Here is a 24,246-nt window from a genome sequence, read left to right on the forward strand (position 1 = left end):
TGTGTGTGTGTGTGTGTGTGTGTGTGTGTGTGTGTGTGTGTGTGTGTATGTGTGTGTGTGTGTGCACATGCACACATTTCTGGAAACCCAGGGCTACAGGGAGCTTCTGGGATGGCAGAGTTTCAGGAGAAATGCTAGGAAAGCAGGCTGTGTGCAAAGGGCGAAGCTGGGCAACAGTCTGGCTGTGGCAGAACCACGGAAGGCACGGCAAGGTTTCCTGTTTCCACTCTGGTTTATTTTTTTAAGCTACCAGCCTGGTTCCTTCTTTTGGTTTGTTTGCAAATGTGCTGTTTGCCTGAAGCACTGGGCCGAGGTGTGCTCTGAGGATGGGGATCATGTCCCCAGCCCTGAGCGTGGTACGATGTGTCTCAGTGTTTACGAACCAGACACCAGCTTCGTAAATGGGCCTGCTGTATGCGAGCAATGGCGTGCACAGGACTTGCCAAGGTGGGCACGCGGGCACTCGGATATCTCAACCCCCCAAGAGAAGTAAGCAAAGGTTAAAGGAATCTGTGGGCCAAAGAACACTTCTGTGTAAGCCAGCTCTCCAGGTGAAGGCTCCATTAAGAGCAGCATGCATGACTATGGTGAAGAACACGGCACGTCAGGTGAGGCTCACAGGAGGAAGCCAGTCACAAGAAAGGAAAGGGGCAGCCTCCAGAGTGCTCTAAGGCAGAGAGCCCCATGAGAGCGCAACATGCTGATCATGGTTGGAGGTCCAAGCCTCGAGGCACACACACACACACACAACACACACATGTTGTGTTGTGTGTGTGTGTGTGCCGTGTGTGTGTGTTTTCTGATTTTTATATAGCCTACACACAGGCATGCATGTGTCTGCGTGTAAGTGTGTGTGTGTGTGTGTGGTATACACGTATATTATATCTCTAGTATTTAAACTGACGACTGAGTGGGCACAAGTGGGCAGGCAAACCACTCACCGCTGAGGTTAGAGCAGACCTGAGACCATAGGAGGCCTGAGTTAGAACCCTGGAGCCTGGGGCACAGACAGGCTCTCTGTGTCATGCGGCCGGTGCTCTTGTCACGGTCTGAACATGGGTTCTCAGAGAGCACTGTTTCAGTTGCCACCCACTCTCTTTTTAATTGATTCTTTGAGAGCTTCACATCATGATCCTAGCCCTCCCATCTCCCCATTCCCTTATATCCGGCCTTCACCCTTACAAACTCCCCCTCAAAATAAAACACACACACACAAACAAACAAACAAAAAGCATTTTTAAAAATCCATCATGGAAGCTGCAGAATTCCACAGTGTGCCCCACAGTGGAATCCCACTGTCCACACAGCTTCACTTGCTAATGTTCACTGCCGTGACTCCTTGGTCTGGAGACCTCTGTGACTCCATCAACACCGGATCCTCACCGGGATTCCTTCCTGTCCTGTTGTTGCCCTGTGTTTGGATCAGCAGGTCTGGCCCCTTCATGCATCCCAACCATTCACAGATGATATAGATTTGGGGGTAAGCCAACTCAGAGCCCTGGATCTGGGCCTGGGTGGTAGCTGAGCTGGTCAGCTCACTGGTTCTCCCTTATTTGCACCATAAGGGTGAGCTCTCCAGCACTGCTCTGGCTAGGCCACCCAGTGCTACCATCACCAGGAGTAGGGTCAGTCCTGCTGTCATGCCCTTGGGGCAAGCTCACCCGCATCCATGCCTCCAGAGCCAGCTCCACTGTGCTGCCCAGTCACGGTACAGGGCCTACTCTCCCACGTGCCACAGCCTGTGAGGGGCTGGGACAGCTCTCCTGCCCTCACACTCTCAGGGCCAGCTCTCCAGAGCTCCGAAACCAATAAAGGCGGGGCCAGTTCTGCACAGCCCCTGGACATTCATATGAGACCTGGCTGCCCCAACCAGAAACCTCAGTGCTGTCCTCTAACGCTAATATGAGCCTCAGACATTGACAGGAACCCCTGCCATTGTGTAGCCATGGCCCTCGACAGCAGCTGGGGCCGGGAGCCCACCATGGCCCCCGGTGGCAGGGCTGCCATTCCCAGCAGGCTACTCCTCCAGTCTCCAGTTCCATCGCCTTCAGAATGCTCAAGCTGCCCCACATCTCTTTCTCTCCCATCTGTCTACCACATACTTGCACATTGCGGTGGCTCCCGATGCAAGCTGGCCACGTAGCTGGTGGGCTCCTGGATGGCATCCACCTTCTGTGCTGTGTGGCCTGGCAGCAAGAGGGTATGTGTGGCCCGCCTGTGCCATGTGCTGCAGAGCAGGCCCGTGGGTAGCAGAGTGGTCCACAGATCTCTGGTTGTCTTCCACCTCCCGATCTGAGATGCCTAGATCTGACTAATTTGATTTTTATGAGTCCTAGGCATAAGACAGCTTTGACCACCAAGGCAGGCGTAAGTGTAAGATCAACAAAGGACTGCCATCTGCTCTGCCCCTGGCTGATATAAGACTCCACCAGCAAGGTGTCTTTTTGCCCCTTGTTGGGCAGCAGGGGACCAATCACCTTTTATTCACCCCATCCTGGCATAGGGGAGATGTTGAACAGCACATGACACCTGATTCTAGATAGAAGAGGTTGACAGTGGAAATGAGTTACACATGCCCAGAACCCAGGGGACAAGAACACTGAACCCTGAGGGCTGTGGGGGTCACCCTTTTACATGGAGGAAGGAATGTGGTCAGAGGAGCTTGGCTTGGTAGAAACAAGATGGAAGTATGCACACCGATCACAGTTAGGTTCTGTGAGTAATTCTAAATGCAGGGGGCGGTGCCAAACCCTCCAGGTGGGAATGAGCAGGAACTGTGCCTCATCTATTGATGAGAGGAGCTCACAGTTCCGCCACTCCCCTCTTCCCAATGCCAAGAATGCACCCAGAGCCTCAGCCTGGGTCCTTTTAGCATAGCTAGCTAAATTGTAAGTTGTAAACCCTCTCTCCATGTGGCTTACCTTTTCCCTGTCTTTAGAGTACATTGGTGAACAGAGCTGTCTTTCCTTCAGTTTGCCACCTTTTATATTTAGCTGTTCTTTCACTGAACCATGGCCAAAGCGATTTCCATACTGCCTTCTAGGATTTTAACCGCCTGGCCATGAGTCTGACTTGAGTCTCAGCTAAATCTAAGTATCTAGTGCATGTCTCTAGTTGGCTGTTCTCTTTCCTAGGTTAAGGTCTTTAGGGTTTCTGTGAGCCTATTGGCATCCTTTCTTAATATGAACCAACCCTGGGAGCTCTCAGATTGTCCCCTTTACCTGTAGTCAGTGCATAGCTTCAGTGAGAGCTGCTACAGCCCTGGAGGGACACTCTGGAGCTGAATGTCCAAACAGCCCACCTGCAGCCCTCCAGCCATCTTGAAGTTGCCTTTTGCACAGGCTCACCTCACTTTGCTGGACACCGCTGAACTACCTGCATCCACGGACGTCTCAGCCAATGCTGAGACTCAAGGTTTGGCAAGAAAAGACCTGAGAACAGCATGGTGGGAGATCGGGGAGGCCAGCCCAGGAGAGTCCCAAGAGGGGCTAACTCCTAGCCAACCAGCCCCTCCCATAGGTAACAGATGCTCCTGAAGATGAGTTAACCTGGAAGATGGCTGCCAAGGGTCCCTCCTTCATCTCTAATTGCTATTATTTTAATCAACAGAGCTCAGCTCATGCAGGAAATGGTTCAACTGTAGATGTAATTTACTCTTCCATCAGCACCAGGGTTTGGATTTTCAAATTATCCCTGTTTATTATCCCTGTTTAGCATCTGAAAATAGCATCACAGTAAAATAAGCAGCAAATGCGTGCAAGATCTAAGAGCAGCACTGAGCCTTGCTTAAGCATCAACTGACCAGAACCTCACGACCTCCACCTGCCTACACCTCTCCATTCATCTCTGTTCCCCACAGCCTTCTAGCCTACCCTTGCTCGTCCAAAGAAGGACCTCGGTTGGGAGGCCCCTCTCTTCACTCTGCTACACCCACCCTGGAGGAGAGGACTTAGATGAAACCCTCAGAGAAAAGACTATGGAGTGACTTTGGAGTCTTAAAGAGTCTGGACTATCTTTAAGAAGAAAAGCTACTGTCATCTGGGAGCATTAGTCATAAGCTAAAAATGCCAAAGGGAATTGGCTTAAAATAAAATCACAAGCATCTGAGGGAAGATGGCAAGAGCCAAGCAGAAATGATGGCATGAGCTGGGGGGGGGGGGGGATCAGAAGGGTCTGTCCACAGAGATCAGAACTCATGCCTCTGATATAAGCCACCTAAGGCCTCCCTTTCCTAATTCCCAGGCAGCCGGCCAGCTTGTCCACGGTCCCCACACCCGGTTAGAGGCTGGCTCCCAGAGAGGAGGACTGTGCCTGGTCTGTAATTCTTCTCTGTCTCTCGGACGGAGCCTGACGCCCAGGAGCCCTCAGCAGCGCTGCTTTGTAGAGTGCCGTGGGCCCTGCCCCTCCTCTCTGTTCTCTTCCTTGTTTCTGTTCACATCTCTATCCTGGTTTTGGGTGTCCCACCCTTCACACTGTGAGTGGGATCTCTCTAAATATTCGTCACCTGACGGCAGGCTGAAGTCCTGATGAACCATCTGCAAGCTGTGATAGCTGTTAGGTCAGACATGCGTCCGCTGGCCCTCCGCTCGGCATCCCAGGAGGCTCTGTCAGTTTTGTGAGACTGGCATGAGCACTAGCTTCCTGCCACCACCCAGCGTCTGTACAGGGCAGTAGACCACATACTTGTAGGCCAGGAAAAGAGGCACACTCAGAATTCAAGTGCAGTCTCCACAGAACATGAATCAACTTGGGACCCCCGGCAAGGCAGACCACTGGCTCTCACAGCTTCTCAGGGCCGTCTGGGCGTGCTGCTTCCCCCAGCCAGGGCCCTACAACCTGGGTCTGCCTTCTCTTTGCAACGTCCTCTTCCACAGCTCCCAGCCCTCCCTTCTCCTACCCTCTGGCAGCTATGTGAGTGTGTGTGTGTGTGTGTGTGTGTGTGTGTGTGTGTGTCTGTGTGTGTCTGTGTGTGTGTACTTCTATCTGGGGTTCTTTTCCATTCAAACTGACTCCCAAACCCCATCCTTCTCTTGGGTTCCGTCCAAGGAGACCTCCTTCTGGATTGTTCCACTGGAGACTGCCCAGCACTGTATTTGAAATCAACCCCCATGCTATGGGTCTCTGGGCACTTAGGTTTTTAATTGTCTCTTCTGGGGCTGGCCATCCAGGGGGTCCACATCACGTGCTGGGCAGAGATAAACCAGTAAAAAAGCTCCAGGGTTCCTGTGGGTAGCGGGGAGGCAGAGGACACCAGGCTGCAGGTGAAGGAGCAAGAAAACATCACTCTGTGTCTGTATGCATTCCCTAAGTGCTTTCTCGGCACACCTAGCATTTACGGTGTGTTTTCTGTGTCTCGTTTGCTCAGCGGGGTAGGTTAACAATCTCACTTAGTCCTTACCCTCCCTGCCGCAGTTGAAAGCTGTGAGTCAGGCAGAGCGAATGTTTGAACGCTCCGGGGACTCCTGTGAGCTTTGCTGTGACATGGAGGTATCCTGATGACCCAGCAGAGAGAGGGGCGGTCTCCACAGGCCCATAAACCAGCAGCAACAATATACCTGAACAGCGCATCGGAGACTGGGTACAGTGTGAGCAGTTAGGGAGAACATGCTGCAGACGCATTCAGAGGGTGACTTTAAGCTCAGCAGCTCATTGAACACAAAGAGACCCGTGGGATGGTCAGGCCAGAAGAACCTGGCAGATGGGAGAGAGGAAAGCTGGGAGGCTGGGTAAGTGCACGCAGCCTAAAGTCCATGGTCAGTTGAGGCTCCTAGGTCAGGGCAGATCCAGGGCAGCCACAAGCGAGTGATGTCTTGATATGCTCTCGAGCCCCTCTGGCTGCTAGGGAGGGCCAACTGGACAACAGTGAGAGGCCCGTTTTGTCCATGTCATTACACGGATGAGAGATAAAGATGACCTGGACAGGGGTAGGAACCACGGACACCATCCTGGTTGGTTGGATTGTTGTTTGTTCATTTGATAGATAACTTGACACAGCTGGAGTTATCTAGGAAGAGGAATCTCAATTGAGACAATACCTCCATCAGACTGGCCAGTAGGCAAATCTGTGGGGCCATTTTCTTGATTAATGATTTATGTAAGAGGCCTCAGCTCGCTGGGGGTGGGGATGGGGCGTGCTACCACTGGGAAGATGGCCAAGGGGTTATACAAAGAAGCAAGCTAAACAAGTCATAGGGAGCAAGCCTTCCATGGCTTCCAGTGAGCAGCATCCTTCCATGGCTTCTGCTCCAGCTCCTGCCTCCATGTTCCTGCCTTGACTTCCCTCAGTAATGTACTGTTACCTGGAAGTATAAGATGAAATAAACCCTGTCCTGTTTGAGTTCCTGTCCTGACTTCCTTTGATGACGAACAGTGATGTGGAAGTGTGAGCCAAGTAAACCCTTTCCTCCCCAATTTGCTTTTGGTCATAGTGTTTTGTCACAGCAACAGACACCCTAAGACAAGCTGGTACCGGCACAGTGAGGTGTTGACGGCCTTGACCATGTTTTTGGGAGGATTGTGGAAGGACTGTGGAACTTCGGGCTAGAAAAACCAATGTTGAGGGTTTAGTGGGATGTTCTGTCAGCGCTTGGAAGGTAAGGATGCTGAGAGTAGCGCGGAAGACGGAGATCTGGCTCATGAAGATTCAGAGGGACGTTTAAAGACTCTATCAGGGCTGGTTTCTATTTTGAATTAAGATCCTGTCTTCCTGGTCAGCTGGGGGTGAAAAGCCAGCCATGGTCAACAAGAGGCTGGTACCATTGAAAATGAAATCTTTGCTTTTGGGGGATACTCAATGCTGGTCAGCTGGAGCTTAGAAGTTAGTGGTCATGAAGAAGAGGCCAGCCTCACTGAGGTAAAATCTGGGGAGTGTTTCCTCAGGGTCAGCACACAGAAGCTCTGTCCCAGAGCTCTTATATGTTGTGCTGGCAGCAGACCTCGGTGGTGTAAGGGTCTCACGGGTGGTGCTGGTTTGAAGGCATGAAGGTGTCGTGGAGAGCAGCTGAGGCCTGGTACTGTGAGAGGCCAGGAGAGGCCACTGGTGAAGGTGCAGCCTCAGCGGCAGTTAACAGCCCAGGACTGAAGGGGTCACGCAGAGAAGCTGAGACTTGGCACCGCGAAGAGAGGCTCTTGGTGAGAGTGCAGCCCACTTGCAGCAGAAGACCCCAGCAGGTTTGGAGAGGCCAGTACCATGAGGTGACCACCAGGAGCGGCAACATGGGGTGGGCCACCTAGAAGACAGGCTGTGTGAGCTGCAGGGGGCAGAGCTGGAGGCCACCCAAGCCCTTTGGAGGTTTAGGAAAGATCCTGAGTGGGTCCCAGACAGTGCACATTCCATTATTTACGCTGTTCGGAGTAACTGTCGGTTTTGTTTTCTTTGAATGGTGACTGTGCTCTGGTTCTTCCCTCTGAAGTATAAAATTACTTAATTCATTTTTTATTATAGAGGAGCCCACAGGTGAGAGACTTTAAACAGAGAGAGAGACTTAGGAGAGAGAGAGAGACTTGAGGTCTTACAGAAGAGTATTGGATTTTAGAAGAGACTGAATTTTTTTTATTATTTTTTTTACAATTTATTCACTTGGATCCTAATTTTAGCCCCTCCCTCATCTCCTCCTGGTCGCACTCTTCCTCCATCTTCCCCCCTATCCCTCTCCCCTTCTGCACTGAAAAGGGGGAGCCTTCCTGTGCTATTATCTGACCCTAGCCTATCAGGTCTCATCAGGACTGCCTGGATCCTCTTCCTCTGTGGCCTGGCAACGCCACCCCACCAAGGAGAAGTTGCCTGAGTTCATGTCAGAGTCAGGCCCTGCTCCCCTTATTAAGGAACTCATTTGGAGACTGAGCTGCCATGGGCTACATCTCAGCAGGCCATCTAGGTCCTCTCCTTGCATGGTCCTTGGTTGGTGCATCAGTCTCTGCAGCATCCCCCCTCCCCCATCATGGAACCAGATGTTTTGGGCTTTCTTGATCTCCTTGTGGGGCTCCTGTCCCCTCTGAGTCCTGCTATCGCTCACCCCCTTCTTCCCTAACACTCCCTGTGCTCTGCCCAAAGTTGGGCTGTGAGTCACCTGCTTCAATCCCCGCTGGGTGGAGTCTTTCAGAGGACGCCTGTAGTAGACTCCCACCGTTTCCTTTCTTCAGCCACTTCCTGTGTCTGTCCTGTTTGCCCTTCCGAATGAGAATTAAGCCTCTTCCCTAGGGTTCTCCTTGTTGTTTAGCTTCTTTAGGTCTGTAGTTTTTAGTATGTTTATCTTATATCCACGTGTAAGTGAGTACATACCATGTGTGTCTTTCTGTGTCTGGGTTACCTCACTAAGGATGATCTTTCCTAGTTCCATTCATTTGCCTGCAAATTTCATGATTTCCTTGTTTTTAATAGCGGAGTAGTATTCAATTGTGCAAATGTACCACAATTTCTGTATCCATTCTTCAGTTGAGGGACATCTAGGTTGTTTCCAGATTCTGGCTATTACAAATAAAGCTGCTATGAACATGGTTGAGCAAATGTCATTGTTGAATGATGGAGCATCTTTTGGGTATATGCCCAGGAGTGGTATAGCTGGGTCTTGAGATAGCACTATTCCCTGTTTCCTGAGAAAGAACCAGATTGATTTCCAAAGTGGCTGTACAAGTTTACATTCCCACCAGCAATGAAGGAAGGTTCCCCTTTCTCCACATCTTCTCCAGCATGTGATATCCCTTAATTTTTTTTTTATCTTAGCCTTTCTGATGGGTGTAAGATGGAATCTCAGAGTCCTTTTGATTTTCATTTCCCTGATGACTAAGGATGTTGAGCGTTTCTTTAAGTGTTTCTCCACCATTCAGTATTCCTCTGTTAAGAATTCTCTGTTTAGCTCTATTCCCCATTTTTAATTGTATCATTTTGGTATGTTGGTGTTTAATTTCTTGAGTTCTTTATATATACTGAATATTAGCCCTCTGTCAGGTATAGGATTGGTGAAGAGCTCTTCCCTGTCTGTAGGCTATTGTTTTGTTCTGTTGACAGTGTCCTTTGCTTTACAGAAGCTTTTCAGTTTCATGAGGTCCCATTTATTAATTGTTGATCTTAGAGCCTGAGCTGTTGGTGTTCTGTTCAGGAAGTTGTCTCTTGTGTCAATGAGATCAAGGATCTTCCCCACTTTTTCTTCCATCAGCTTTAGTGTGTCTGGTTTTATGTTGAGATCTTTGATCCACTTGGACTTTAGTTTTGTGCAGGGTGATAAATATGGATCTATTTGTGTATTTCTACATGTAGATATGCAGTTAAACCATCACCATTTGTTGAAGATGCTACATTTTTTTTTCCATTGTATGGTTTTGGCTTCTTCGTCAAAAATCAGGTGTCCATAGTTGTGTGGGTTTATTTCTGTGTCTTCAATTCGATTCCACTGACCCACCATTCTGTTTCTATGCCAGTACCATGCAGTTTTTATTACTATTACTCAACAGTACAGCTTGAGATCAGGGATGGAGATACCTCCAGAAGATCTTTTATTGTAGAGGATTGTTTTAGTTATTCTAGGTTTTTGTTTTTCCATATGAAGTTTAGAATTATTCTTTCAAGGTCTATAAATAACTGTGTTGGTATTTTGATGGGAATTGTATTGAATCTGTAGATTGCTTTTGGTAAGATGGCCATTTTCACTATGTTAATCCTACAGATCCATGAGCACAGGAGATCTTTCTATTTTCTGGTTTCTTCTTCAATTTATTTCTTCAGAGACTTGAAGTTTTTTTTTTTTTCATACAAGTCTTTCACTTGCTTGATTAGAGTTACACCAAGATACTTTGTGGGTTTTGTGGCTATTGTGTAGGGTATTGTTTTTCTAATTTCTTTCTCAGCCCAAACTTTTGTCCTAACTTTTTTCTCAGACAAACTTTCTCAGTTTGTCTTTTGTATTCAGGAAGGCTACTGATTATTTTTTTTTTAGTTAATTTTGTATCCAGCCACTTTGCTGAAGGTGTTTATCAGCCGTAGGAGTTCCCTGGTAGATTTTTGGGGGTCATTCATATATACTATCATATCATCTATGAATAGTGATACTTTGATTTCTTCCTCTCCAATTTGTATCCTCTTGATCATTTTTAAAGAGACAGCCTAGATGTTTGAATATGTAAGGCTGTGAGACTTTTTAAGTTTGTAAAATGTTTATATTGTGATGTCTTGATAATGTGTCTTCTTGGGGATGAACAAGAAAGGAAAGGGTGTGACTTAGCAGTGATGTGTTTATGTATCAAGTTGACAAGGGGTCCGTTGTGCTGGCTGATTTATGTCAGTTGACACAAACTGTAGTCATCCGAGGGGAGGAAACCACAACGGAGAAAATGCTTCCATAAGATGGGGCTGTGGGCCTGGAGAGCATTTTCTTAATTAGTGATTGATGGGGGGTGGGCTCAGCCATTGTGGGTGGAGCTGCCCTGGGCTGGTGGTCCTGGTTCTATAAGAAAGCAGGTGAGCAAGCCGTGATGAGCAAGCCAGTGAGCAGCCCCCTCCATCAGCTCAGCAGCCTCCCTCAGCTCCTGCCCCCAGGTTTCTGCCCTGGTTGAGTTCCTGCCCTGACTTCCTTCAGCGGTGAACAAGCTGTGGAGGTGTGAGCCAACCAAACCCTTTCCTCCTCAGTTTGCTTTTGGTCTTGGTGTTTCATAGCAGCCATAGAAACCCTAAGGCAGACGCTGTCTGGGTGTGGTGATGAAGGTGTCCCGGGTGACAGGGATTGTCTGAATGCCTTCCACATGTGGGTGCACACGGTGGCCTGGTAACCAACTGGCGGTGCCATTTATGGAGAGGAGGACCCTAGATGTGAAGAGGACAGGGTAGAGGTAAGATGACAGATTTAAGACCTATGAATCTGTGGTGGAAGGTTTGGTCTGTATACTTGCAAGAGAGTTGGTGAGGATTCAAGCTCAAGGTCTATGCAGATGGTATTAAAGCTACACAAATAGGTGTGCTTAGTGAGGGAGAATGAGAAAAAAGGCGAGCCGTACGGGTCTCCTCCCTTCACTCTGAGGTCCAACCATTGACCTCAGTCACACTGGTCACCTCCTGAGAAGTCAGCATCATGACGGCTGGTGATGTCTGCCGTGGACCAATGCTCTCCCCACTTCCATTTCCTTCACTGGCAGTTCCGTGGGACACGGTTGTACCTACACTGTATGCAGTATTCATTTTGTACGCCCACTGTCTGGGTACTCGGGGGTCCACACACATGGGGTCTCTGGCCTAAATGTCCAGAGAACTCCACGTTCTCCATAAGGCCATTTAATTAAGTAACTGGCCTCTCCCAGGGGCCTCAGCCAGAAGACAGGAGTATTGGCAAACAGGACTGTCCGGGGCAGGAGAGGGCTTGGTTCTCTGTACACGTGTCAGGCTCACATTTGTTTTCTTCCTAAGCCCACAGACAGCGGCGTGTATGCGCGAGAGTGCAGACTCTCCTTGCCCACAGACTGAGCCGGCTGCAGGTTAGGAAGAGCTGAAATCAAGTTGCGCCTCCCTGACCGTGTGCAGACCCTGTTCCGTCATTAGCCACCAATGGTGCAGCTCTGTGTGTGCCTCAGACACTGTGAGGCTGTGGCAGGTGGTCCAAGCCCAGGTTCTGAGAAGATGCTGCAGCGTGGATCTTGTGTCCACAGGGGATCCTTAAACAATCTCCTGAGGATACTAAAGAGCATCTGAAAAACCGTTAATGTTTTTATTCTTTGACAATTTCATATGTAATGTATTTCGGTTATTTTCACCTCCCTTTAGCCCTCTCATCTCCCTCCCACTCCCCTCAAGTCTTTTCTTCTAACCAGTACACACAGACTTTCTACTCTCATGACTGTTCATCCTGTTTTGGTATGACCCAATGAGTTTAATCAGGGTTGCCTGTTTGAGCTTGGATCATGGGCAACTTACCAGTGGCTATACAAAGGACCCTGCCCTTCCCAGCAACTGTTAATTGCCAATAGCTCACAAAGGAAGGTTGGACCCTCCCAAGGCTCTTTGAGGTTCATGACGGAATGTTGGTAGGGGCAGGTGTCTCCTGCGAGTCTTAGGGAGATAAGTTCTTGGGTATAACAGCCATGTCACGTCCAGAGCACAGGCCCCCCATTCTCCGACCCCTCTTCTGCAGTGACCCCTGAGCCACAGGGAGGGTCGATGGAAGTATCCCTAGAACCTTTGCATTTTAATCTGTGTATTTGCAGCTGATTAATTCCAGGGCCCTGTGAGTTCTGAGCAAGCTCTCTCTCTCTCACTAAGCCACAGCCCCAACCCCTGCAAAGCCTTTTACATTGCAATCTAGGTTGCAAAAGAGGAGGCCATGAGGGGTTTTCACAGACCACCTAGTCCTCGATTTTCATGTGTGAATCAGTTATGAGCTGCTGAGAGCTTCCAGGCTCTGCCTTTGCTCTGAAGTTCATCAGGTCAAGTGTGTGCCTTTTCTCTCTATTTTCTCTTACAGTCGGATGTCATGGATCAGAACTTGTTAAATTTCCTTCCAGAACAAGAACATTCCGAAGTTTATAAACTACTTTCCTCCCATATGCTTGTGACGGATTCCCCCACCCCGGAATTCCTAAAATGTAAGTTCTCCTTCACTGGATCTAAAGGCAAGAATTTAGCTCTAGCTTGTGAAAGGAGGTCAGAATGAATTAAGAAGGGAGGACTAATTTTAAGAATAATTTTCCTCGTGACTCAGAACGTTTCCAAGTTCCTTTGAGGTATATTTTAAGTTGGAGCTAAAACTGGAACTTGGAGCATGTAAGACATCTTGGCTTTTATGTGGAGAAGTTGAAAGTACAGCTTCAGAATAATAACATGTTTCGCATGTATGACAAGAGATGCCTTTTTACATGAGGATAATAAATAGGGCAAAATTCAGTGAGCAGACTGCTGATTTTAGGGACCACTGAAATGCAAAGGTTTCCAAGATAGCAGGTAATCAAGTGCTAATTGAATAATTAGGTCAGAAGTCCATATTCTGTCTTTCTGTGGCTGTCATCTGGTTATTTATATACATGTGCAATTTTATGGAAGTTTGAGGTTTATATCAAAATATTTGGCAACCTAGATAGAAGGCGGGCCCTCCGTGTGTGCGCACCACGCGCCACTTAGTGAAGCATAGGCAATCGCAGGCGGTAGCAAAGATGCTTGCATTTGCTCAAGCCTCAGTCCATTTCCATGCATAATTGGTCCCATCGTACATCTGATTTTCCTTCAAAGCAAAGCAGAAAAGATTGAATTAAAGACAGTGGCTCTATCCGAGCAGCTTTATTTTAGTATGCCATGTGAAAACAACCAGAACTAATCAAAGCAGACATAGCCAACCACAGGCATCTGTGGGCAAATTGACTAATTGGGTCCAAGTCTAGAGAGAGGAATATGTATGAGCTATGGAGAGGAAGGCCTGTAGCTGTAAGGGTTAGAAACCAGGTCTAGCAGTGCGCCAGAAGCCAAAAACCACGCCGGCCATGCGTGGAGGAAATCACAAAGGCGCGATTTATTTAGTCTGGAGTCTGTGTAACGTCCCTCTCTCTCTCTCTTTCTTCTCCCTTTAACGGCCCAGCTGACAACGATTTAGAGTTTTATTGCCATCTTCTCAGAGGCAGCTTGAACCCAAAGGAATTTCCAACTTATGAATACATAAAATTTGTAGGAAATTTTCGCTCTTACAACAATGGTAAGCTTTAATTGTCCTGTCCTTCCAATGGTGTCTTTTATCATGCAAACATGCATGTGAGGTCCTAAGAATTGTTTTGTGTCTGTGTGTGTGTGTGTGTGTGTGTTCGTTCGTTCGTTCGTTCGTTCGTCATGTTCTCTCCTATTCAAGGACACATCCTCCACCAGTTTCTGTCAGTGTGCTCACTGAATGGGATGCATTTATTTGTTTTCAGGCTGGTGGGAGAATTCTGTGCAATGAGAAATAGCTTACAGTTAATAAAGAACAGACTCGGCCTTCATAGTCTGCCCAGCTGCTCTGTGCCGTGACACCCCGATCTGTCCCCTTGCTCCCTGCATGCCTCTCTCCTGTTCTGGCCTGCAGAAAGCCTGGTGGAATAGGCCTGGTTCATGGTCTTCCTTCTCTGTGGCTCCTGTGCACAGGAAAGGGGCTGTTTTACCATGAGCCAGGAACCTAAGTTAGTTAAATTATCAAGCGGAAATCAATCTTCTTCCCAGAAACCAGCACAACCAATTGCCCAACCTCGAGCTGCGGAGACGTGAACCTAGACTACATCTAACCACTCGTTCTTACTTGTGCCCCACACTGAAAGGGGACGCAGGTCCAGAGGCAGAAATTTCAAAACCAAGTTTCAGTCTGGGCAGAGCACGGCGAGGCCTGCTTCTTATTTTCTGTGGCCCTCAAACTCAGCACAGAGTAGAAAAGCTATTACTTCATAAAGCAGCAAGGGGTGGGGAGGTGGCGGGCAAAGAGAAGGAATGATTTCAGAAGGAACCGGTGGGCTGCCGAGCTGCCGGGCTTCCTGGAGGAGCGCTGCCTGTGGGAGGTGCAGGGAGCACTTGAGAACAGCTCTGACTTCCGCTGCTGTAGCTACTGCCGTTGCCGGGACCAACCGACTGCTACCCCAGCCAGATTAGCCCCGGGTCCCAATGGAGGAAGCCGAAGTGGTCCTGGCACCACAGCCTAACACTGAGGCCAAGCAAGATAGTTTGTTTTTCCTTCCACCCTAAACGATCCTTGGCTGCATGCTCTCTGAATAAGCACACATTCCTGAGTAGGGTGAGCCTGCCAGAGTGGTTTAGGTCCTGGCCCATGGAGTTTGCCGGACTGTGGCTTCAGGGCTGGCTTGGCCCTTCAGAGGACCAGTCCACCCAGGGGTCCATGTGGCCATGGTGGTAAGCGATAGTGGGGATGGGGTGGGCGTTCATGCTCCTCAGTGGGCACCCAGGTCTAAATAAAACCAAGGCTTGACTGGCCGACCTGACCGATCTGGCTGATCTGAAAGGCTCTGTCAGTCTTCTGAGACAAAGTCACACAGAAGTAAGTGGTAGCTCGCAGGCTGCCTGGCTGGAGAAGTTGACACCTGGTAGAAGAGCCAACACCAGGCCAAGCCTAGAACAGTGACTCTCTGGTGGAGGCAGCTTATTAAAATGAAAATTCTTGGGCCTCATTCAGAGATGCCAGTCCAGGGTACCCAAGGCCCAGGACCATGCCAGCAGAAAGCCGTGGGAGGGGCTCTGCCCCCAGGAGTCCTAGACTTCCAGAGCTCAGTAGCGGATCATTCCTGCTCCTTCTGATGGCTTTATCACTGAATATAAGTGGCTGCTCAGAATAGGCTTAAAATGCATGTGCTGGTTTGTTCAAAACAAAACCTAACTGGTGTGTAATGCAGTCACGCCGCTGCCGGGAACACACCTGAAAGAAGTGTCAGCAGGGCTTGAAGCGTTTGCGCACGTGCACAAAGATTTGCCGCTGCTAGACGTCAGAAGCAGCCCAACTGTTCACCGTGTGTGAGTGGATAAAGAGAAGTGTGCAGTGTCGTTACCGTGGACCACTACCCGGCCTGGAAGAGGAGGGGGATTCGGGCACGTGCTGAAACGTACAAGAGCTCTGAAGAGCGTTGTCCTGAGTACAATAAACCTGTCACAGAAGGGCAAAAGTGTGACTCCACGCACAAGAGGCACCTAGCACAGTTGAGTTCGCAAGGATAAAGTGATGGGTGTCTGCCAAGGGCTGGGGAAGGGGCGTGGGGTGCTGCTGAGTAGGTATGCAGTTTCTGTTTTACAAGGCCGAGTTCGGCTGTGAGTGTGCAGACATGTTCGGCCCTGCTTACGTGCACATTTAAATGCAGCACAGAGACCGGGACGGAGCCGAGTGGAACGGTCAGTCCCCAACGCCAAAAAAAAAGGTGGGGGGAGGTGCTTTCTCGTAATCTCTGTGACTGTCAGCTGTAGTGGCAACTGCTACAGTCACAGAAGATCCTCAGAGAGACACCCTGGCTCTCAGACTGAGAACCTCGGTCCTGCTTCTGCGTGGCTCTGAGTCAACAGGGCTCAGGTAAAAGACCGGCTTGTGATTGGCTGGTGAGCGGCCGCCCTGTGCATTTCTCTTCCTAAAAAGCTTCCGAAGAGCGCTTGGAACCATCCTGTCCTGTGTCGCGTCTTAGCAGGCTTCCGGGAAGCGGGCTTCGTCCTCAACTCCCGAGTTGGGCTTATATTTTTATCTTTTAAGTAGCAGGCCTTTTTTTTTTTTTTTTTCCACTCCAAGCTGCGACAGTGTTTGTTTGTTTGTTTGTTTGTTTGTTTGTTTGTTTGTTTGAATGTGTGGAGATTATGTGTGGCTTTTTTTTTTTAACTTGCTGCTACAAACACACAGCGTCAAAAGCAGAAATGTTGAAGCCAAGAGCACAGTCTTCCTCTAGAACGTCTTATATGAGCTGAAGTCAGGCATGACCAGGACAAGAGTCCCTGAGCATAGATGATGACCTTGGCATGCACGCAGAAGATCTGAAGTGAAGAGCACAGTCTGACTACGGTGGCACATGATTCTAATGTCCCCTTCCACCGCAGCCAGGTGACTAGAGAAAGCCATAATGTACTGCTCATTTAAAACTCTAGAAGAGGGCTGGAGAGATGGCTCAGAGGTTAAGAGCACGGGCTCCTCTTCCAGAGGTCCTGAGTTCAATTCCCAGCAACCACATGGTGGCTCATTACCATATGTGATGGGATCTGGTATGCAGGCAGAACAGTATAGACACAATAAATAAGCAAGCAAGCTCTAGCAGAAAGGACCTTGTGTTCATCCCCCACAAGGACGTGATCAGTGGTTGAGGAGACATCAACCAGTGCTCACCCTGATCTGAGCATTACACAACACACGAGCAACATCCCCGGGTCCTCCTTAGTGTATACAGTTGTTAGTTGACAACCTCAAAAGAAAGTGCTAAAGTGTGGCTGGGGAGAGAGGGCCCTGGGCCCTGGGCTCCATCTCAACAAGAGCAGGGGAGAGGGAGGATGCTGCTGAGCCGCTGAGAGCTTTTGGAGACCCTCACAGTGTGTACGTGAGGGTTCTGCCTGCCTTCTTGTAGACTCTGGATGACATTTCGGGATTCCCCCAGCTTGCTGACCTTTGACATGGGTGGGATGGGAGGGGACATGAAAGCATGGAGGGGGAGAGGCATCCCTCTGCACTCTCTGCTGAGATGATGCTTTCTCATGGCAGTTTTGGGACTCGCTGTTCACCGTGGTCCACCATCCCGGTTCACTGGGCAATATAAACAACAGCGGTTGCCCAAAGGCCTGAGAGAAACAGGATTTCTCCTAATATCTGCACAAGGAGCTCATTCCTTAGGAGAGGGCACCGTTGGTCCCCAGTGTTCTAGAAGGAGATGTTAAAGCACAGGACTTCTACCCAACGTGTATTTGATGTGTGTGCTGGGAAATGCGGCAAGACACTAGTTCTTTTAGGTGTGTTTCTGGCCTGTCTGGCAAAGGCTCCTGAGGAGTACAGACTGGAGTGGGTGAGCACAGGTCCCGCCCTTTCCCACAATCCCCCCTGGTGGAGAGCGGCGGCGGGGTGGTCACTGATCACCACAGCACTGCCTTCCTCTGCTCTGTGCGGTGATAGCTTCCGGAGTGTCGCTAAAACAAAAAGACCGAAACTCCGGCTGTGCCATGATAGATGTTCTGCGCAATGCAAGACAAGAAGGCTGCTCTTGGGCAAGCGCACTGCCCCATCTTTTCGCTCTCCTCATTAAACACGGGGTCAGGAGGAAAACCCCACGTGCCCGAGGACCAAGTCCTACTCCTGCTTCGGTGGGAAGAAACTTCGAAAGGAGTTTCCAGAACACGACAAGCATCTCTGCTTTAAGGGGTCCTACGTAGCGCGTCCTGCTCCTGATAGCCCACTCCGTGGCAAAAAGAAAGCCATGCTCCGTTGGGCCCTCCCACAGCCCGGGCTGTGCATCTGACTGAAATCCAGAACACAGTATTTCAAAAGCTGCTGGTGTGGTTCCAAATAGGTCACCCTCAGCAAACATTCCACCCGGGCTTTCCAGAAACCACACAGCAGCATATAAAAGTTTCCCTGCCCTCATTTTACCGACTTGCCTCTAACCACAGCGCCAAATTGACGTGCTGGCAGGAGCCAGGGCCTTTCAGCGTCCAGCGCTCGGTTCCATGTATTCCCGGGATTTCTGTAGGTCGCCTGGCTGTGAGGTTGTTGCTTCTGCGCTTTGTTTCTCCCCTGTGCTAAATTCATTAAGACATCTTGGCTCAAGAGATCAAGGCGCAGGCACACCCAAGCTCCCATGGGCACAGAGGCAGGAGTGTGGAAACCTCTCTGTGGGGTGTCTGAGGAGACCATCACTGGCCACTCCCAGCTGGAAGTGAAGCATGTCCTTCCCAGCCAGGCAGCGTGAATCCTCCCTCAGTGGTACACAGGCTAGACAGCAGTGAGGTTCAGATCGTGGTTAATAACAAGCCGTTATCAAAAGCCATGGTCCCACACCGTCATCTGTGGTCCGTGCTAGTGGAGCGATGAGTACTGGACACGTGTGTATCAAGTGTGTCTTTCTGTTCGCTCTCCTCTGGGAGTGCAGAAGCTGCATGTGCATGGTGGTCGACAACTTTAACTGCAGATAGGCCAAAAACAGCCAGACAGGATAAGGGCTTCAAGGGGAAGTTTCCTCAGCATATGAAGAATTTACCCCCACTCACACCACCCCTCAGGTGTCCTAACTCCATTACCAAAGCCCTGCGGCCCCCCCGAAAGCCCCAGTGAATGCCAAGAAGTAGGAGATATTTAAATGAGACATGCAGCTTTCCTTTCAGGCAATGTTTTGTTGTTTTCAGTTCAGCAAACTGCAAAGCTTGGCTTTCCTTAGAGCCCTTACCTCCTCCCCACATTTTAACTCTCCTTCCTGCTAAGCTGACCTGGCAGAAATAAGAGGAGCAGAGCATCCTGTGAGCTGGGTAGGTGGTGCTCGGGCCAGGAGGTGGCAGAGCAAGTCCGCTGACTGTTCAGAACAGACCCAAGAACACATGCTGCAAAGGAGTCTGGGGTCAGCCCTCCGTCAGTGGGAGAGGATGGCTCAGGAGTGGAATGAAAAGTCTTCTTCTCAACAGGCCCAAACCATAACCAAACATGTAGGATATCTGTCAATCAAACTTAGGAGGTTTGGAACCCCCCTCCGCCTGCAGAGAGAGCGCTCCGACTGCCGAGCCATGGCTGTCCAGACACCCACCAGCTCTGCTTCCCATCTGTTTCACGCACCTTTCTTTCCATGTGGAAGAGTCCTGTGCTTTCTTACAGACCTTGCAAGAAGTGAATCAGCAGCTTGTCCGAGGAGAGGGTTTAGCGGAGATGACTGAGCGGCTGGCTTGTGGGCCCAGATCAGAGCATCTTCCTCCTGAACTTTCTGCTGACTAACATTTGCTGTCAGCTCAGATCCTCCCATCCTTTCCTCAACCCCAGGAGATAAGTTCCTAGCGACCCAAGATCTCCCAGCCTTGGGTCCTTGTCATGACTGACTTGGGAGGTCACCTTTGCCATGGGACAGAATTGGGAGCCCATCTCAGGTGTGTCCCCAGGAAACAGAGTTAGTCATTCTGAGTCTCCACAGAACCTTGGGACTTTGTGACACTCCTGAGAATTCCAACCCAAAGCAGAACTCTTGCAGGGCATCTAAGTTAGAGGCTGTCTTGAAAAGCTCAGAGCTTGAGAACCTTTGCACTGAACATTTCAGTCTGCAGATCTGAAGCGGCATCACCCTGCATCTCCCCAGGCAGGGCCCCCGGTTGGGCACTCCTGCTGTTTGTCACTCCTTGATGGCGATCGCAGCATGTAATTCCCAGCCACCATCTTGCTCAGGCCTCCTCTAGGCTGGTGTTCATCCCTTATGTCATGCTGGGAGAGCCGAGACAGGGCTGTGCCCGGCAAATCCTCCTGAGAGGTAAGGGAGCCAGTTGTAATTAGACATATTTCTTTTCTAGCATTTAAATCAAAACAGGTAATCGAATCCTTAATTAAGAGCTTTAAACTACCTCGGGATCTGAAGTGCCTGAGAGTTATTCTAAGTGCTGAAACTCTGAGGGCCAGAGTGCGCTGTGCACGTGTGTTGTCTCTGGGACATGCAAGGAGCCTTATGTTCCAAGTGAAGAGTCATTTCACACTCACCCTGCAGTGTGTAAGGGAGCTGCCTCCAGCCCTTCCTCTCAAGGCCTTCCTCTTGGCCTCTATCGCCCTGGATCAGGCTTTCCGATGCCTGAGGCTTTCCGTGGGAAAAACTTGCTTGGAAAAGCAGACACTCGGTTTGGGGCCCATCTGTAGAGTATTCATCCAAGCACAGACTACCAAGAATAATGGAACTCCCTTGGCAAGAGGGGGAAGGGACAATTTTACCTTTGAAGTTATAAAAGAGCAGATAAAACTGTGTTGGAAGGCCTCCAGGCAAGTGGAATGTCTGCAAAAATACCACTTAATGGCCACCACACCAAGCTCTCCTTCTCTTGAGAAAGGAACATGCCTTAGGTGGGTGTTTAAACTTCTCCATCTCCTGCCCCCCTTTCACGGGAAATCAGGGAGAAGGCTCTCGAAGCATGTGGGTTTAATTGCCACAAGGTGGCTCTACCAGGAGCAGCAGATAGAGGAAGAAGGACCAGGCCTTCCTCCTAAGTTTCCTAGGGAGTCCTCGGAAATTTCCTCCAAGTTCTCGGTATTCCAAAAGGAGTCGAGAGAATGTTATTAGGTCATTATCTGGCCGGGTAACGTCTTTTTGATTCGAGCAGAGAGCATTTCACATCTGGGAAATTTCGAATGTCTTTTTTTATTGCACAGATGTTCACATCTGCAGCCCTTCCCTTATGTGGGGTTGTTTTCCTTCCCCTTGACAAAGCCCTTGGCTCATCACACAAAACAAATCTACGCCAGGCTCAGTCAGCTCGCAGCAGATGTAAACTCTCTCGAGACCACTATTTTTTATTTCACTCACTTTGTATTCGTGTTTGGAAACATTTATTAGTATTTATGTGAGTGAATTCAGAGAATGTGTTTGGTAAAGTGAATTTGGTGGAGAGAAGATCACATTATAGAGTCATTTACAAACCTATAAATATAGAAGACCAAAAAAAAAAAAAATGACTGGAAAGCTACACTATAATCCTGCAGATTCCGTTTTAAAATGCATTTGCTTTTCTGATGTTCCATATGCTTTCGGTTAAATTGGAAAGTGTAATGGTGCTGAGATCTGTGGGTTTAGGAAGCACAGGTTATACCATCATCCCTCATTATCCAGACGACTCAGACACACCAAGACCCATGGGTGCTGGAGTCGAGTCCCTTGTTTAAGCAGTGTGGCATTTTCATATCGCCCCCATAGCCCATATATCTTAAATCATCTCTAGACGACTTACACTGCCCAGCACAATGTAAATGCTCCATGAATAGCTTAGGGCATAATGATGTTGAAAAGGTGTGTGTGTGTGTGTGTGTGTGTGTGTGTGTGTGTGTGTGTGTGTTTAATAGACATAGAGTTGCTTATTTTAGATATTTTCAAATATATGGCCTCCATAGTTGCTCCATTTTTCGGATGTAGAAGCCTAGGTGTAAAGCACCAACTGTAACCACTCATGTATTTTAAAGAGAAGGTCATACGGCCTCCAACTCAAGGGATCCTCAGCGCTGGCCATATGGTGGCCAGCCAGTGGAGCTCTGGAAAGTACCCATGCCTAGGTTATTCCATCTGGACAGAGCAGAGACAGCCAAACCAGAGGTCCCAGGGTGCCAGCCACACGTTGGAATCTGAGGATTCTATGGATGGGCCAAGCTGGTTATTTTCACATTTAACTGAGTTCGTTCCTCACCTCAAAAAATTCAATATTAAGATAATAGGCTTTTTTTCTGGCCCAAAAGGTTCTCTACAGTCATGCTGAAGAAAGGTCTGGTGGTCCCAGGCAGAGCTTCTCCAGGCCAAGTGGGAGCCTGGGTTCATTGGTGGCCACGTGTTAGAGCCAAACCCTTTACTCCCTGAGGAACTGGACTTACACAAAGACCTGCGTGGCTCTCGCTCTGTTAGCTTCTGTCTCAGCAACCTTTCAGGGACTCAGATTCCGCCCCTAAAATGATGGCAGTAATGTCTTCTTAGACTCGTGAGAATGAACTGACGGGCTTGTGGAGAGAAAGGCTGTCATGCCTTGTTCAGCTTGTTAACAACGTTTAGCAATGACTCCAACTTGTTCTGATTCAGAGTTTCAGAGTTGGGTCTGTGATCCCTTGTCCTGTAGCTCTGAGGCCTGTGGTGAGAGATCAGCACGTCAGGGGACACGGCAGCCCGCTCAGGTCATGGCTGGAAGAGCGACAGTGGGGATGAAACCAGAGTCTGACAACCCCTTTCAGGCCCCCAGGAGCCAAGAACGCTCCACTGAGGGCCACCTCCCAACAGCACCAGACTGGAAACCAAGACTTGACTCCAGGGATGTGGAGGACATCCCAGATCGAGGCCATAACTACTCACATCTGGAGGACTCCTCCACAGCGGCCCCACATCATCAGAGTTTCCCTAAGATGAGGTTTGAGGCAGAGCCCTTCCTGCAGATGAAGATGCCGCTTCAACTCCTGGGAGCATCCGTAACGGAGACACTGTGGGAGCATGACATTTACCCTTGAAATACCAGCCGAAGTCAGCGCCCAGGCCATTCCTGTAGAGCTGAGGTCCTCAACCTGTGGGTCTCGACCCCGGGGGGGGGGTCAAACAACTATTTCACAAGGATAGCATATCAGATATTTGCAGCGCGACTCATAGCAGAAGCAGAGTTACCGTTATGAAGTAGCAACGAACATAATTTTACAGTTGGGGTCCCCACAACAGGAGGAACTGGGTTAAAGGGTCACAGCTTTAGGGAGGTCAAGAGCCAGTGCCACGAAAGGGGGCCTTGTACTGCAGAGCAGTTTCCCCAACACAAGAAGCAAATCTGAAGAGCGTGGACAAGTGAGGGTCAGCGGGGTGCGGTGGTCAGTGGTTGCCATGGACTCGATTCTCAGCTCCGCCTCCAGGAACAGGGCGTGAGAAAAGTGCCTCAGTTTCTTCATCTGTGCAATGGGAACAGCAGGTGTCTCTACTTCATCAGGTCACTGTAAAAAGCTGATACACCCGGGAAAGCAGAAAGCGTCACCAGCCAGGGCTCACCCTGTGTCTTTCTCCTTCCCAGTGCCTAGCCCCTCCTGTAACGGCTTTGACAACACCCTTTCAAGACCCTGCCGCGTGCCCCTGGGAAAGGAGGTCTGCTTCATCGCCACCGTGCGTCTGGCGACACCACAGTTTCTAAAGGCAAGTTCCCAGCAGTGACGTCACATTGGGTTACACGTCACTGTCCTTCGTGGGAGAGCATGAAAGTGCAATGAAGCTAGTGTTAAGAATTAGTTCTCAGCCAGGCTCGGCGGCACACGCCTGTAACCCGAGCACTCAGGGAGGCAGAGTCAGGAGGATCTCTGTGAGTTTGAGGCCAGCCTGGTCTAACAAAGTGAGTCCAGGACAGATGAGGCTACACAGAGAAACCCTGTCTCGAGAAAGGCCCAGGTTCCTGTGGGTCATTTTGAGTGAAGGCAGCACCTGTTGCTGATGGGTCCCCAAGGATGCTAACCGCAAGGCCTCCTACCGTTGCACCATCATGGTGCAGGTGTGGCTCGGCTGTGAGTCAGAAAGTGTGAGCATGTACTGTATCCCCCTTGTGTGGTCCTACTTCACATCTCTGGGACAAGTGGACGGAATTAAATTTCAGATTCAGATGAAAAACCGTCTCCATGTGATTCCCGCAGTGCCAGATGAGGGGGAGAGGGGGAGAGGCGCCGTTTGGCTCCTAGGTACTTTTCCCAGCTTGTGAAATGAATTTGGGATCAGCTAATAGGGAAATTAGCTACAGATGACGAATTTTGTGGCTCAGAACAGCCTTGACTTGTGTTAGCCGTCGTTCATTCCTTTTGAACCGTCGTTGGGTGCACATCTGGCATCCTGAGCAGTGGTCTACTTTCTTTTTTTTTTTCCTTTTCCAACACAGGAAATGTGTGTAGCTGACGAACCTTTAGAGGAATTCACTTCGAGGCATAGCTTGGAATGGAAATTTTTATTTCTGGATCACAGGTTTGTGAGAAGAAAAACATATTTGAATTGGGTCCTTTTCAAGTGTTGTTTGCCTGAGCCGGGCTCCGCTTGGGAGAATAAAGTCCAGCCTGGTCCGCTGAAGGGGACGGCTCCTTGGCAGAGGAAAAGTTGTTCCCAGCAAAGGGGAAGGTCCGTGTCCTGATATCCATG

General features: G+C 49.5%; 1 protein-coding gene across 3 annotated transcripts in view; it reads left to right on the forward strand.

The window, feature by feature from the left end:
• The window catches only part of Npas2 (neuronal PAS domain protein 2), a 166,199-nt gene that overhangs the window by 104,722 nt on the left and 37,231 nt on the right, over positions 1–24,246 (forward strand). For all 3 annotated transcript variants that reach the window (XM_055607332.1, XM_055607335.1, XM_055607337.1), the window contains exons 6-9: positions 12,444–12,564; positions 13,548–13,661; positions 23,147–23,265; positions 23,993–24,075. In XM_055607332.1, the coding sequence (XP_055463307.1) occupies positions 12,444–12,564; positions 13,548–13,661; positions 23,147–23,265; positions 23,993–24,075 (437 nt within the window). The remainder of the gene's footprint in view (positions 1–12,443; positions 12,565–13,547; positions 13,662–23,146; positions 23,266–23,992; positions 24,076–24,246) is intronic.

This window comes from Psammomys obesus, unplaced genomic scaffold, assembly GCF_907164565.1.
Source record: "Psammomys obesus unplaced genomic scaffold, mPsaObe1.curated_primary_1811, whole genome shotgun sequence".
In the NCBI taxonomy this organism is placed as follows: domain Eukaryota; kingdom Metazoa; phylum Chordata; class Mammalia; order Rodentia; family Muridae; genus Psammomys; species Psammomys obesus.